General features: G+C 36.8%; 1 protein-coding gene across 1 annotated transcript in view; it reads left to right on the top strand.

The window, feature by feature from the left end:
- Nucleotides 1–16175, top strand: part of SRD5A2 (steroid 5 alpha-reductase 2) — an 84319-nt gene that overhangs the window by 63233 nt on the left and 4911 nt on the right. Inside the window, exons 2-4 of the mRNA XM_056813232.1 lie at nt 617–780; nt 3193–3294; nt 13323–13473. Coding sequence (XP_056669210.1) covers nt 617–780; nt 3193–3294; nt 13323–13473 — 417 coding nt within the window. The remainder of the gene's footprint in view (nt 1–616; nt 781–3192; nt 3295–13322; nt 13474–16175) is intronic.

Genomic DNA, 16175 nt, shown 5'->3' with positions numbered 1-16175 from the left:
ATTATGTGTAATATACTCTGTAATCTTTGGAGAAGAAAAAAGATAAAAAATAATATATACCCTCCAATAGTTTATAATCTATGAGACCCATACACAGATCTTCAGATGACAAATTATAATATAATGAATTCCTGAGACCCATCAAACATTGAAAGAATAGAAAAGGGTAGCTAACATTTATGCAGCACTTTAGGTTTTGAGAGGGAAAGAGGAAAGAGTACTAGGTTTGGAGTCAGGAAGACGGGAATTCAAATTTAGCCAAAGGACACTTACTGGTTGTGTGACACTGGCTAAGTCACTCAGCCCTATTTGCCTCAGATTCTTCATATGCAAAATGAGCTGGAGAAGGAATTGGCAAACCACTACAGTAGCTCTGCTGATGAAGAACCCAAGTAGAGTCACAAAGAGTCAGGCATGACTGAAATGACTAAACAACTACAAATTAGGACTTGAAAAACTTGTTACATATATTATCTTGTTTGATGAAAAGACTAATTCTCTCTCAGGGAAGATTTCATGTAGAAAATGGCATTTGAAACTTTAGTTGCTTTGACTATTTTTTTGGGGGGGATATTATTTTTATGACTTATTTTGCTTTTCTTTTAAATTTCCCTAGGACATTCATTTATGCCTTTCTCACCAGAGGAAGTCCCTTTCCACTCACAATACTTTTTCCTGCCCTTGTCTTCTGTACTCTGAATGGCTTCCTCCAAGGATACTATTTAATTTACTGTGCTGAATACCCTGATGAATGGTTCACTGATGTCCGATTTACTTCAGGTAATTACAGACTTTACTACATTTCCCCTTTGTAATTCATTATTTGTCATGTGTTTTTTCTTGCTCATGGCCACTGTACACCAATAGCCTTCTGGGTTCCCTTGCTTATTAATTCTAAAGTGTTCCATGACATGCAGCCATATAACTTCAGAAGAACACAGCTGTTAAAAAGATCAGCCTCTGTTTTGGGAAAAGCTGGAGACTGGAAAAAGGACTTTCTCATTTCTCAAAATCAACCCAGCTCTTTATCTTCTCCTACGATTCAATTATGAACCCAAGCTATTTGCAGTGTTTGTCAAAAGTATCTATCTATCCATCCATCCATGCATCCATCCATCTATCTATCTATCTATCTATCTATCTATCTATCTATCTATCTATCTATCTATCTGTCTGTCTGTCTGTCTGTCTGTCTTTTTTAGATACATAATAGCTGCAAATGGGGAAGTTCCTATCCATAGATATAGCTAGTAATATCCACATAATAATTGTTTATATATATAGATATTATAGCTATTGTATAGATAATCTCTCTCTATATAGATATAGATAGTCTCTATACTACAGATACATCATATAGAAATATATTAGATATGAAGATAGATAGCTGTTTAAGTCCATTATGAATAAATCTATAACATATTTACATAGCTTTTCCATATATTTTGTTTCATTAATTATATCTCTAAATATATAATTGTATCCATAGATATAAGGATATATCTATAGAAATATCTCTATATAACGTATTATGTATATATACTACCCATATATAATTATGTAAATACAAACATATGCATGTATATGTGTGCATATATACATATACATACATATATATTAACACATACTTATATGTAATAAATATTCTTTCTTTTCCCTTTGTGAGCCATGATTGACTAGTGCTTTTTGAATACTCCCCTAGTTCCCTCAAAGGAACCAATAAAAGAAATAGGTATCCCAGTTTCTCCAAATGGATAAATGTATAAGCAGCATAAGGATTGCACATGTTTGGCTCCTCTGCTCTGCTCTGCTCTGCTCTGCTCTCCTGTCCTCTCCTCTCCTGTCCTGTCCTGTCCTGTCCTGTCCTGTCCTGTCCTGTCCTGTCCTGTCCTGTCCTCTCCTCTTCTGTCCTCTCCTGTCCTGTCCTGTCCTGTCCTGTCCTGTCCTCAGCTCTCCTCTCCTCTCCTCTCCTCTCCTCTCCTCTCCTCTCCTCTCCTCTCCTCTCCTCTCCTCTCCTCTCCTCTCCTCTCCTCTCCTCTCCTCTCCTCTCCTCTCCTCTCCTCTCCTCTCCTCTCCTCTCTTCTGCTCTCTTCTCCTCCCCTCCTCTCTTCCCCTCCTCTCTTCCCTCCCTCCCTTCCCTCCTTCCCTCCCTCCTTCCCTCCCTCCCTCCCTCCCTTCCTTCCTTCCTTCCTTCCTTCCTTCCTTCCTTCCTTCCTTCCTTCCTTCCTTCCTTCCTTCCTTCCTTCCTTCCTTCCTTCCTTCCTTCCTTCCTTCCTTCCTTCCTTCCTTCCTTCCTATTTCCTCTCATGACTACTCTTTTTCTGAATTACTCTTTTTATCTGGCCATTATAGCAGTGTAGGTGTGGAAAGGAAACAAGACTGACAGTTGGTGGGGGAAGGGGCAACTGGGAGTGGCAGTTGGGTCTCCTGACTAGCACTTCCTTCCTGCCGGGCTTTTACTTGCTTCCTGGTGTTGGGGGAGGGAGGAGCATTTTAAGCCCAGTCTGGAGTGGAGTACCTCTACTTTGGTCAGCCTGAAGACACAGGCTTCTGAAGGTTAGAACTGTTCTTGTTTGCTTTCTATCTACTGCTAAGATTCTGAAATTGACAAAACTGGCACAGAAGACAGGTGTGGGAGAAACCCTCTGCCAGCCTGAGGGGCCTGGCCTCAGCTCTTAAAGCTGAGGAAAACTCCAATCTTATTTAGGGACCTCCCTTGCTCTGCCTTCCTGATATCTCTCCAATCCCTATGGGTTATTAAACTTTATATTATTCAAATTCGCAGTCAGATAAGTGGACTCTCTTTTCTGGTCATAGAGGGAGCTGAACATCAGTTCAGTCATTCCAGGACAAACAGTCCTTATCTGACCCCTGCTGCTTTCTCTTGGCAGGCGGCATCTCTCTCCTTGGCTCACCGAGCAATATTCCCTCTCTCCCCTCAACTCCTCCATACCTTGCTACAGACCTTCCTTTATCTCCCTGTTTTTTCACTCCTCCCATCTTTCCCAACACATATTCCGTGGGACATTTCAAAGCACTGAGGCTGAGGTGATAACTCTGGGGGTGGCTCAAATCATTAAAGATTACTAGGATATAGATTTTTTTCTGCAATGACTTACCTATTATTTACAAGTTTAAAGATCAGGTCAACTCCAAATTTCTACATATCTATTCTTTATTTTCTTTATCTAGGTATCCTCTTATTTTTTTTGGGAATGGCAATCAATATTCACAGTGACTACTTGCTGCGTCAACTCAGAAAACCTGGAGAAATCTCCTATAAGATTCCACAAGGTAAAAATGATAATTCCTCTTCTGTCCTCATTTACTGAAGTTTTTGAGAAATATAGATTAATTAGTTAATTTGGTATTGGTCAGTCAGCCATTCAACAAACATCTATTAAGTGTCTACCATGTGCAAACCATTGTGCTTGGTGCTGGTGGAATTAGAAAGGTAAAGAAGACTGCCTCTACCATTGAGGATCTAATATTACAGTGTATATATACACAGATTAAATGCATTCTAGATTAGAATATGAAACACCTCAAAGGGCTGATCAAAGTGCTATGTTCTTGGATGAGCAAGGGTTCACTTCTAGGTGAAGGGATCAAGGAAGGCTTTCTGAAGGAGGTAGCACTTGAACTGATCCTTGAAAGATAAATAAATCTGAGCAAGGTTTTAACAGGTGGAATTGGGGTAAAGGGTTGGGCAGGGACAGGTTGGGGCATTTTGGGCTTACAGATCAGCATGAGGAAAGGCAGGGAAGCAGAAAGTTGGGACATGTTTTAAGAGTTTGATGATTAAGGTAGTTTGACACTTAGTTTAGAAGACATGAGAGTGAGCTGCATGAAATCAATATAGAAAATCCATCCAGAACTAGGCTCCATTCAGACTTTTTTTTGATGCCCCATCAAAGGGAATATCAACTCTTCATAACTGGGCCTTTTTAGTATAATGCATTCTCTGTTTCCAGACACAAAGCATCACTACTTACTGTCTAGGGCAGAGGACTGGCCCTGCTTAGAGCTTTATTGTGGAAACCTTATTTTTTAAACAGTGTAGGCAGCAGGATATAATAGGGAGAGAACCAGATTTTAAGTCAGAGAGCCCCGGGACAACCTGTGGTTCACGGACAGAACTCCGGGGCAGGAGTCAAGAAGACCTGAGTCTAGATCTGGCCTCAGACACTGCCCTAGGCAAGTCACTTAATCTATTTGTCTCAGTTTCCTCAACTGTAATATAAGGATGATAAAAAGTATCTACCTCTCAGGGTTGCTGTGAGGCTCAAATGAGATAATATTTATGAAAATGCTTAATACAGTGCCTGGAACTTAGTAGGTTCAGTGCTTATTCCCTTCATCTTTCCCCTCCTGCCCTTCAAATTCTGTCTCTAATATTTATTAGCTGAATTACCCAGGTTAAGTCACTTACCTCTCTGAATCACAGTTTCCTTTTCTGTAAAATGGAGCCAATAATATGAACTACCTCATTAGGCTGTTGCAAAATTGAATGAGATATTGTATCAAAGCAAAGATATGCTTTGGAACAATGAATCAATATCCATCTATAAAGTGTCTACAATATATTAAGTGCTGGGAGCATAAAGACAAAAAATGAAACTATTCTTACACCAAAGAGCTTGTGCTATATTGGAAGAAGACTATATATGCACATATATACATATACACATATATACACACAAATACACACATATATATATACACACACAGTGTGGTAGCGATAACTCCTAGATGAGGAAATTCCCCTGACAAATGCAGATTGACATTTTTCTGCAATTTAAGATCAAATGCTTCCTTAAACTGTTAAATGAATACCTTTTTCTATGTTTTAACAACCAAATCATTTTAATGATTACTACTTTCTAATATAATTTGAGTTTGGGAGTATTATTCCCCTCTTACCCTATTTCTTTCATTTTTGCATGATCATTGAGAAGGTTTGTTTAGGATTACGTACATTATGTGTCAAAAATATGACTGATCTTCCTGGTTCTGAGGTTAGTTCTCTATCCATTATACCATAGTGTCTCTCACATTAATTATTGTGATTATAGCCAGAGAATCCATTGCATATTAAAGCTGGAATGTGAGAAGAGAGAATCTAAGTTATACAATACCTTCTTATTCTCCCAGTCTTGTATTGCTCCTCTGCCTCCCTCATTCAGTCCAACCCAATAGAATCTTCTACAATTGGAAGCCCATTGCTATTCACTTATGATTTTCCAAAATATTTATTTGTATACATGTCTCCTATAAGATTTTTGATTAACTTGAAGGTGGGGACTATATCTTACTCACTTTTGTATTCCTGCCCACATTTGTAGTATGCCCACAATTCAGTGCCTAGCAAAGCAACTGGTACATATTAGATACTTAATAAATGTTGAATAAGTGAGTTAATTAGATAATGTAGAAAAAAACTAGAAAGAACACTTTACTAAGGAATGACATTGGACTTTCATTTCTGAAAGGTATAGGAAATATACTCAAGGGAAATAATGAAAGAAATAGGGTAAGAGGGGAATAATACTCTCAAATTCAAATTATATTAGAAAGCAGTCACAATTGTTACATGAAATTGAAAAGCTTCCCTTCCCCATATGTAGAAAATTTTTGCTGGGGAAAAAAATCCTTCAAATATCTGTCAGGCTCCAATATCCAAAATATCTAGGAACTAATACGATTCAAGATCCAGAGACATTCTCTAATTGATAAATGGTCAAAGAATTTTTTTAAACATTATTTTATTTGGTCATTTCCAAACATTATTCATTGGAAACAAAAATCATTTTCTTTTCCTCCCCCCCTTCCCCCACTTCTCCTATAGCCGGTGCATGATTCCAATGGGTATCACATGTGTTCTTGACTTGAACCCATTTCCATGTTGTTGGTATTTGCTCTAGAGTGTTCATTTAGAGTCTCTCCTCAGTCATATCCCCTCCACCCCTGTAGTCAAGCAGTTGCTTTTCTTCAGTGTTTTTACTCTCATAGTTTATCCTCTGCTTGTGGATAGTGATTTTTAGATCCCTGCAAGTTGTTCTGGGACATTGCATTGACCCTAATGGAGAAGTCCATTACATTCGATTGTACCACAGTGTATCCGGCTCTGTGTATAATGATTTCCTGGTTCTGCTCCTTTCGCTCTGCATCACTTCCTGGAGGTTGTTCAGACTCCATGGAATTCCTCCACTTTATTATTCCTTTTAGCACAATAGTATTCCATCACCAACATATACCACAATTTGTTCAGCCATTCCCCAATTGAAGGGCATCCCCTCATTTTCCAATTTTTGGCCACCACAAAGAGCGCAGCTATGAATATTCTTGTACACGTCTTTTTCCTTATTATCTCTTTGGGGTACAAACCCAGCAGTGCTATGGCTGGATCAAAGGGCAGACAGTCTTTTTATCGCCCTTTGGGCATAGTTCAATGGACAAAGAATTTAAACAAATGGTTCTCAAGGAAAAAAGATGGGGGACTTTTAATAAAAACTGCTCCAAATCAATAATAATAAAAGAGATTCAAACCAAAAAAAAATCTGAGGTTTTAACTTACTCCCATAACAATGGCAAAAATGAAAAAAATATGAGAATGGTCATTATTGGAAACAGTAGTGGTGGAGTTTGGAATTGGTCTAATGCTTCTAGAAGGTGATTTGGAATTGTGCTAAAAAAGTGATTACAGTATCTTTTCCTTTTGATGCAGAGGTAAAATTGCTAGGCTTATTATGTGTGTATATATGTATATATATACACATCTTCTTGGTGTATATATATACTAAGAAGATCAAAGATGGCAAAAGAAGTCCTATATATACCGAAATATTTATAGCTGCAGTTTTTTGGTAGGAAATTAAAAACAAAAACAGGAGAGAAAATAGATGCTCAGTGTTTGAGAAATAGATAAATTGTGGTAGATGAATGTAATAGAATATGACTGTGCTATAATAAATGAAGACTATGCAGTAGTCAGAGAAACAGAGGAAGAGTTATATGAGCAGCACAAACAGTTAGGCTGCACAGTGGATAGAGTGCTGACCCTGGGGTAAGAAGACTTGAGTTCAAAATCAGTTTCAGACACATACTAGGTGTGTGACCTTGAACAATTCACTAAATCTCTGCCTCAGCTTTCTCATCTATAAAATGAACATCTTACCTCACAAGGCTGGACCAGATGATATTATCATTGTAAAATGCTTAGCATGGGGCCTGGCATAGAATGAGTAGTATATAAATGTTAGCTCTTGTTATTAGTTGAATTGATGCAGAATGAAATATACAGAATTAGAAAAGCAATATGCTCAGTGACTATAAGAATGTAAATGGAAAGAATGCTAAAGTGGAACCAACAGATAGGTAATAAAGACCAAGTCTGTTCTAAAAGAAAAGACGATCAATTGTACTTCCTTCTCTTTATTCAGAGGCAGAAGAGTATGAGTATGAAACATTGCATATATTGTCAGACTAGATTGATTGCTTTGTTGTTGTTGTTGTTGTTGTTCAGTCATTTCAGTTGTGTACAAGTCTCGGTGACCCCATTTGAGGTTTTCTTGGCAAATATACTGGAGTGGTTTGCTATTTCCTTCTCTAGTTCATTTTACAGATGAGGAACTGGGGCAAAAAGGGTTAAGTGACTTGCTTAGGGTCACATAGTTAATAAGTGTCAGGCCGAATTTAAACTTTGGAATATGGATTTTCCTGACCAACACTGACACTTAATCCACTGCTCTACCTAGCTGTCCTGATGTTTTTGTTAGTTTTGACAATTTTTTTCTCTCTTTTTCATTCTTTGTTACAAGGGATAGTTTGCAAGTATAGGATAAAGGAAGAATATAAGAAGAAATGAGGATGATACAAAAATATCAATTAAACTAATTCTTATCCCCACATCAGATTGTAAGCTCTTTGAGGATAAGGACTGTTCTCCTTTTTATCCCTAGGGCCTACACAGTGTACAGACAAGCTTTTCCTCAAATCAGTGATCTCATTGGTATGGTCTTCTGGAGAGATAACTATCAAGATATGTTGTTGTAGTCTTAGAAAATTATCTGAGACACCAAAAAGTTTCAGGATTTTACAATCTAGAAATATTAGAGTTGACACTTAAATAAAAGTTTTGTTTTGTTTTTTCAAACTCTGAGGCTGGCCCTCTATCTACAATGGCATGCTGCCTTATACCTAGCATATATTTTATGTTTTTGAATTGAATTAAATTGAAGATGATATGTTACCTTCTTACACATGTATGCAGGATCCTAGAATCACAGAGCAAAAAGGTACCTTGGAAGCCATAGTGTATAATCCCTCATTTTACAGGTGAGGAAACTGAAGTCTCTAGCCTTATTTGTGTTATGGACCCTTTTGACAGTCTGATAAAGCCTATGGACCCCTTCCCAGAATAATGTTACAAAGAAGACCAATTATATTTAAATAATATTGTCAAAATATTGATGCAGATATAGGCAGATGAGAATATGTGTGTAGATAGATATTTCAAAAGAAAAATTCATGCACTCCAGGATAAGGCTATAAATAACTTGCCAAAGGGAATAATAGAAGAAATAAAATCTGTACCAGGATCTAGGATTCCCAATGCCAAATATTGCACTATGCTACCTCATTATGTTTATTTGATCTTAAGGTAATTTTCTTTGTTGTTTATATAAATTTTTATTTTTTAATTACATGTAAATAAAATTTTTTAATATTCTTAAAAAATTTTTTTGAGTCCCACATTCTCTTCCTCTATCCTTCATTCCCCCCCCTCCACATTTCCCTCCCTCCCTTTCCCTGTCCTTGAGAAGGCAAGCCATTTAATATAGGTTATATATGTGTAGTTAGGGGACCTAGATGACACAGGGGGTTCAGTACAAGGCCTGAAGTTAAGATGACCTGAATTCAGGACCTGGCCTCAGGTACCTACTAGCTCTGTGGCTCTGGGCAAGTTACTTAACCCTCTTTGCTTCAGTTTCCTCATCTGTAAAATAAACTGAAGAAGGAAATGGCAAACTGTTCCAGTATCTTTGCCAAGAAAAAACACAAATGGAGTCAGAAATGGCTGAAATGACCAAACAACAAATATATGTGTAGAAATGCAAATCCACAATAGCCACATACAGTAATTTTTGAAATTCATAGAAGGTAGACATATCCTGAAGTGATAGTCCTTTCTACAGTTTTGGGGGCTACATATAAAGATAAAATCATATACATGTTCAGTTTTGTTGGTCAGATTCACCATTAAGGTGAATTACTTGTGAAGATGGGCTGGGGGTGATAAGCCTTGTGGCTTACAATTATTCAATGTCAATAGACATTTAAATAAATGTCTTCTGTGAACAAAGCACAGATCCAAGTACTGAGGAAGATAAAAAGCTTATGTAATAACATAATTATTGAACATAAGAAGGTTATGGCCAATTAGAAGAATAAAACAACAACACATTGAGTGTTATTTATTTAGTGGTCCTGATATGCCTTTGTCAGTTGGAGAATTCCTGTTTGGAAATCATGTCCATCAGTGAGGGTTGGCCATTTGCAAGTTTTAGTCATACTGGGATTCTTGGGAAACTGAATAATTATTTACTGTACCCAGATACAAACAATCAGTATATATCAGAGGCAGGATTTAAATCAGCGACTTCCTCATTCCAAGCTCAGTTCTCTATCCACCCCATTTTGTGGCATCTCCCATGGCTATTATCAATACGTGTCAATGTTTTGCATCAACACAATATTGTATTATTAGTACATCAGAGAGTTAGAAAATAAATTATTTTATGATTTCTTCAGGGGAAGATCTAGGAAGTCTAGGAAGGAGAGAATTTCATGAAAAGGGAAGAGCTTGAGTCAAGGTACAGAGATATGTGAGAACAGCACATATTTGATGGACAGTATCTAGGTCTAATTTGGCTCAAGCACAGAGCATAGGCTGGCAGGAATATTAGCAAAGACTAGGAAGGTAGGATGGAGTCAGGCTGTGAAGAATCTTGAATGCCAGGCAAAAGAACTTTCTGGAAGAGGCAAGAAGAAATCACTGAAAGTTTTTGAGTGGACTAGTGATAGAATCTCTACATAAAGACGATTAGTCTGGCGACTGAAAGTTGACTTGTAGGCAGAATAGTGGTGGACCAAGAAGACCTGGTAGTATGTTTGCACAAATTGTTCCATTCGTTTTATTTGGTCCTGAGAACCTGGCACATAGTAGGTGTTTACTAAACAAATGGGGTAGGATTTGAGCTGAGGTCCTCTGACTTCAGGAGGAGAGAGATGTGAGAAACAATGCAGAGATGGAATCAAAAGGACCTGGTTAACTGGTTGGATATGAGATTTGAGAGAAAACCTATTGTTCCAACCTTTGTCTTCCAGTCACAGCCATTTCTGCTACCTTTGTATTTCTGAAGGACTGTAAAATACACATAATATTTCATAAACATTGGCCTAGTAAGATAAAACAAGAAAACAAAAACAAAACAAAAAAACTGAAAACAAAAAACCCAGATTCCAAAGGGTTGTGGTTATTGTTAAAGGAGAATTTGAGCACAAAAGTACCCTTTTATTGTGATTCCAGAAAGAAAGACCCTGTTTGGGGCACAACTTTCCAAGTTTTGGTCCTGGCAGACCCAAGTGTGTAGAACACTTTGATTAAGTTTAAATTGCTTGTTGATTTTCAATCACAACTGGAATTTAAGCATGTTTCCACATTATACACTGATAACAGGAATATAATCAGGCTTCTTTGGAGAGAAAACCAAACATTCAAAACCAAAAGAAGCATAATTCCTTTAGAGAGAGGGTGAACTCATCTTTTTCACATTAAACTTGCATAGATCAATTTTTTTTTTCAGCAGGCAACTGTAAATGTCAAAAGAGTACCTAATGATGTTTTACCTTTTCATATCAAAATGTATTTTCACAACTTGAATGCCATGTATTTTTAAAACTATATGACTAGATCAGCTGCTATTTTGTAATTTTTGTAATTTAGTCCTTTGCAGTTTTTGAGTCTGCAGAATAGAAATAGGAAGAGGAGAAGCAACCTGGCATAATTTTGTAAGACAGCTGTAGAGTCACAGAATGGTTTTAGAGTCAGAAGGCCTGAGTCTGAGACTGACCTCTGGTATGGACCAGTTCTGTGACCTTGGGAAGGTTATTTTACCAGCCTGAACCTCTCATTGTACTATAAAATGGGGATAATAATACTTGTATCCTCTACCTCTCTGTAAGGAAAGCATTTAATATGCTGTGAAATGCTATGCAAACTTTTCTGCAGCTTATCATTATTATACTTATAGGTCAGGTTCCCAAAGAGATATCTTCATTACAATCCTGAAAAAACAAATAGTAGAGAGGGAAATTAAAGCAGGATTGGATAAAGTCCACCAAAGAGACAGGCTACTTCTCATAATTCTAGGCCATCAGGCAATATTTCTAAGAGTAGCAGGCTAATACTGCTTCTTTCTTTTCTATGTCCTTCCATGGAAAATATCTTCCTATATCTCTGTCTCTAATCTCTATCTTGATTTCTGTCTTTAGTCATCCCTTTCTTGATGTCAATCTCTATCTTTATCTCTATCTAGAATAACCAATTTCTAGAGTAAAATAATACACATATGTGTATATGTATACATATATGCATATGTTTATTTAAATGTATGTATAAGTATGCATATGTTTTTGGATGCTCTTTTGAAAAATTATTGCCATTTTTAAGTAGTAGCCCCATCCCTCATAGAACCTTTTCTTCTAGCAAAGTATCCAAGCAAACCAAACCAATGCATCAATCATGTCTTGCAAGGTGTGCCTTGTTCTACCCTAGTATTCCATCACCTCGTTGAGGAGAGGAGGGAAGTATATTTTACTGTTAGGAACCTGGGCTTATGATGGAGCTTCCTTTTGTCTAGAGTTCTGATGCCTTTCAGTGTTTTTATTTATATTTTTGTAGTTATAATATTGATTGTTTTCTTGGTTCTTGCAAGCATTCACATTTTCTTTCTGAATAATAATAGCTAGCATTTATGTGGCTATTTAAGGTTTGCAAAGCACTGTAATACATTATCTTATTTGTGATAATCAGTACTTCTCATGTCTTTTTTCTCATGTTGTAGTTTTATGTTAAAACATTTATTTGCCACAATTGGTCCAATTATTTTGATGACCACCCACTTTGAAGGGATTTCTTTTTGCTACTGTAAAAAGTTTTACTCTGAGTATATTTATCATATACATTTTTTTGTTCTGTGCAAGTGTGTGTGTGCATGTGCATGCATACATACATACATGCTTCCCTGTAAAAATATTCAGTTGTCCTCTAAAATAGGATGATTTTGAATAAAGTGCCAACCAGTTTCCATAGACCCTAAATTATGTAAGGAAGTGCATAGCTTCTATGCACGATTAACAAAAATCATAAAACTTGTACATAGAGGGAATAGGTGGAAGAAACAGAAATATCAATATGTCAATGTCCTGTGATTATATAGGTTTGAGAACATGAACTCTTAGACAGAAGCCCATCATCATAAAGCTATTAAATGTTAGAGGCAAGATTTCAATCCAGGTTTAGCTGACTACAGGTTCAGCATCTGCTATGGAATACTGCCTCTCTCTCAGAGAGAGAAAGGAGATAAATAATAAAAATTTTGGACATAAGGGCAAGTAAATACAACTCTCAGCTTGCATTTAGACAGACTGAGATATATATTGGTGACTCAGTGGATAGAGTGCTAACCCCCTAAATCAGGATGACCTAAGTTCAAATGTGGCTTCAGACATTTAATCATGTGGCACTGGGCATGTCACTCAACCTCTTTTTGCCTCAGTTTTCTCAAATGTAAAATGGGGGTAATAAGAGCACCTACCTCCAAGGGTTGTTATGGGAATCAAATGAGATAATATTTGTAAGACACCTAGCACTAGAACATACCATCTAAATGCTTATTCCCTTTCTTTTAGGAGGTGACTGATGATTTGAAGTAGGCTTCTTGTTGTTATTCAAAGATAGGCCCCAAAACAATGAAAAATGAGATTTCTTTGAACATGATCTCTGGTGATAAAATAAGCCTAGTTTCTGCTGGATTTTAGTTAAAAGTGCATCTGAAGGACAAGAGATCTTTGGAGAGATTTGGACTTCTAAGAGAATGGTCCTAGCTAAGCTCTGCTGAATGGATTTCTATGGACAACCCAATGAAAATCTATGTTAACTACTTGAGTGAATTTATTTGGAATAGGGGGAGAGAGGGTGCTAATTTTTTGTGGTAACTCATTATGTTGACTTAAATGTTTGAATCTTCTCAATGTAGGAGGATTATTCACTTACATATCTGGAGCCAATTATTTTGGTGAGATTGTGGAATGGATTGGCTATGCCATGGCAACCTGGTCCTTCCCAGGCTTGGCATTTGCCTTTTTTTCATCATGTTTCCTTGGAAAACGAGCTTATTACCATCACAGGTAAGCCCTCAAGGGAAATGTTCTATTTTATACAACTTCATTCCCTAAATTTTCTAAATGCACTCATTTAGTGTGTGAAGTTTAGATATTTGGTTTGATTTAGAACAGGGAGAGGAAAAATTGGCTTTCCAGGTTTTTTTTTATTTCTTTGAATATATGGATAATAAAGATTACTGAGTAGAATCAATATAATAAAGATATATCTTTTTTAAGATGACATTAAACCCGCATATAAATGACTCTGTATAAAGATCTCTTTGATCAAATGTTTCTTCAAAGTACAACTTTGGGGGTTTGAAAGTTTATAGTTCCACTGGACTCTTTCTGGTTAGAACAAATATGGATTAATATGTTTAATTATAAGGGTCACAATTTAGGAAAGCTGTTGAGAAGCTGGAGACTGTTTTACCAGAATGGTGAAGGGTCTTGAGTTTCTGCCATCTGAGGGTTGGTTGAAGGAAATGGAGTGTTCAGTGTGGAAAAGTCTTAAGTGGACAGGACCTCTATCTTCAAGTATATGAAGTATGCCATGGAAAAAAGGAATAGAGCATAGAACTGCTAATTGTGGGTTGTGAGTAGGGCTAGTTGATTTTTTGAGTTTCTTTCCAACTCTAAGATTCTGTGGTCCTGTTCTTTTTCAGCTATGAGTGATTTGAATGAATGAAAAAATATTTGTTAAGCACTTGCTTTGTTCTAGGAACTCTCCTAAGTACAGTTCTTGCCCTCAGAGAGCTTATCATTAAGTAGAAGATGTCACATATAGAGGAAGGCTAAGCAGTGAAGAATTTTTAGGCAGGGAAGTCATAGTGTGGCAATTGAAGGCAAAAGACAACTGACTAACAAACATGTTCTTATGGAGAATGGCAGGATTAGTTTCAGAGTGAAAGTTGGAAGCAGGATTGATGGTTGGTGGATTGGTACTTGAACTTAGTGATATGGCAAAGAAATGGGAAGGAAGTGGTGTTGATGGCCTGAGGTCAGATATGATCAGATGACATGTTCGCCAATAAGAATCCAAGTCACAGGGGCGAGATCTTCAATTCTGGATGGAGGTAGATGGTAGAGTAATCAGTATGGCATGGAGATGGCTTAGATGTATCAAAGAAGATCTGATATTTCTCATTAAACCATCTTTTAATGTCTTTTGACAGCAAGATATTCAACTTGCTGGAATCATCTCATTGTGGGTGAGTGTGTATATGCATGCATGTGCACATGTGCCTTATGGCTAATGAAACTCATAAACTCTCCATTTTCTAAGAGAGAAAACTATAGTTCTGAAAGGCTAAGTGATTTGCTCAGGTACTGAGTAGTATTGGGATTTAAACCTACTTATTCTGAGTTCCATACCTAGTCTTCTTTCCACTACCTAGCAATTGTTAGTGGAGAACAGGTTACAGAATCAAGTTAGAGTAATAAGACTAGTGTGCTTAAAAATACAGAGGAAAAATTCACTGTCAAATATAGTGAGATCTTTAATTTCCAGACATAGTTTGTCAACTTCTTAGATCTCATTGTGGGATGGAGATGACATTGGACTCTCAAAAAGGTATAGATATGAAGAACAAATGATGTCAGGTCTTATCAAGCTGGAAGGTCTTTATGTATGGGTCCGATGATAAAGTGTAAGATTTTTATCTGAAGCTTGGTCTCATTAAATTCAGAGAAGTTCAGCACCAAAAGGCTGATCATCAAGGTTTTTTTTTTGACTGAAGCAACTATTGATGAATGTCTACTATGGCAGAGAGGGCACTGTGATGTGAATTGAGGGAGGGAATAGTCAAAGAATGAAATCACAAATCCTTGAAATGAAATCTATGGAAGTAATTCCATTTCATTTAATATATCTTAAGCTAGTTTTATTGGTAGCCATGCCAAACTATCAGCTTTGATTGAGTTTGCAATCAGATTAAAGTACCAGGTTTATTACACATGATCTGCTGCCAAATTAGTACTTCTCACCATACACTCATACAATTGACTTTCTGAACTTATGTATGGGATTTTATGTTTATCCCTGTTAAAAATCATCTTTCCATTGGCTTTAGCCAGTTAATATCTTTGGGAATTCTGATTCTATCATGTACTGTATTAGTTCTACTTCCTGGATTTATTCCATCAATAAAACTAATGTGTGTCTTCTATGCCTTTATTAAGCTCCTCATAAAAATGTTGAGTAGAATAGGGCCAAGGATAGACTGACGGAGAGCACCCTCAAGGCTGATATTGATCTAATAATCAATTTCCTCCGGCCTAATTATTTAACCAGCTAGCAATCTACCTAACTGCTACCAGCCAGCTTTATCTTGTCCTCTTTTATGTATTTTACACTCAGAATAGTTCTAAATCCTTCTTTTTATCCCCTTCTTATCATACAAATAAACAGTCATATGTAGAACCTGTAAGTTCTCATGACTCATCCACTAGATCTTATTTGGGATTTTCATATAAATAATTAGAATTAACGTCTTCCCTCTTCTTTGACCAGCTCAGTGAAGCAAGAAAACTTACTTGAAAAAGGAAATGGTTTAGATCTGGGCATTTCCAGGATTTTCGAATAGTCCCTAGTGGGCAACACATTTCTAAGTCTAGATTTTAAGGATTTTTTTTTGTCTGCGGGTCAGTGAATCACAGAGTTGTGATAAACACTAGAGGGATTTCTTGACTTGTAGATGATATATTATCAGAGATAATTTGGGATT

The sequence above is a fragment of the Monodelphis domestica genome, chromosome 1 (assembly GCF_027887165.1).
Source record: "Monodelphis domestica isolate mMonDom1 chromosome 1, mMonDom1.pri, whole genome shotgun sequence".
Taxonomy (NCBI): domain Eukaryota; kingdom Metazoa; phylum Chordata; class Mammalia; order Didelphimorphia; family Didelphidae; genus Monodelphis; species Monodelphis domestica.
The sequence above is the reverse complement of the archived record's forward strand: the minus strand, read 5'-3'. Positions and strand labels throughout refer to the sequence as shown.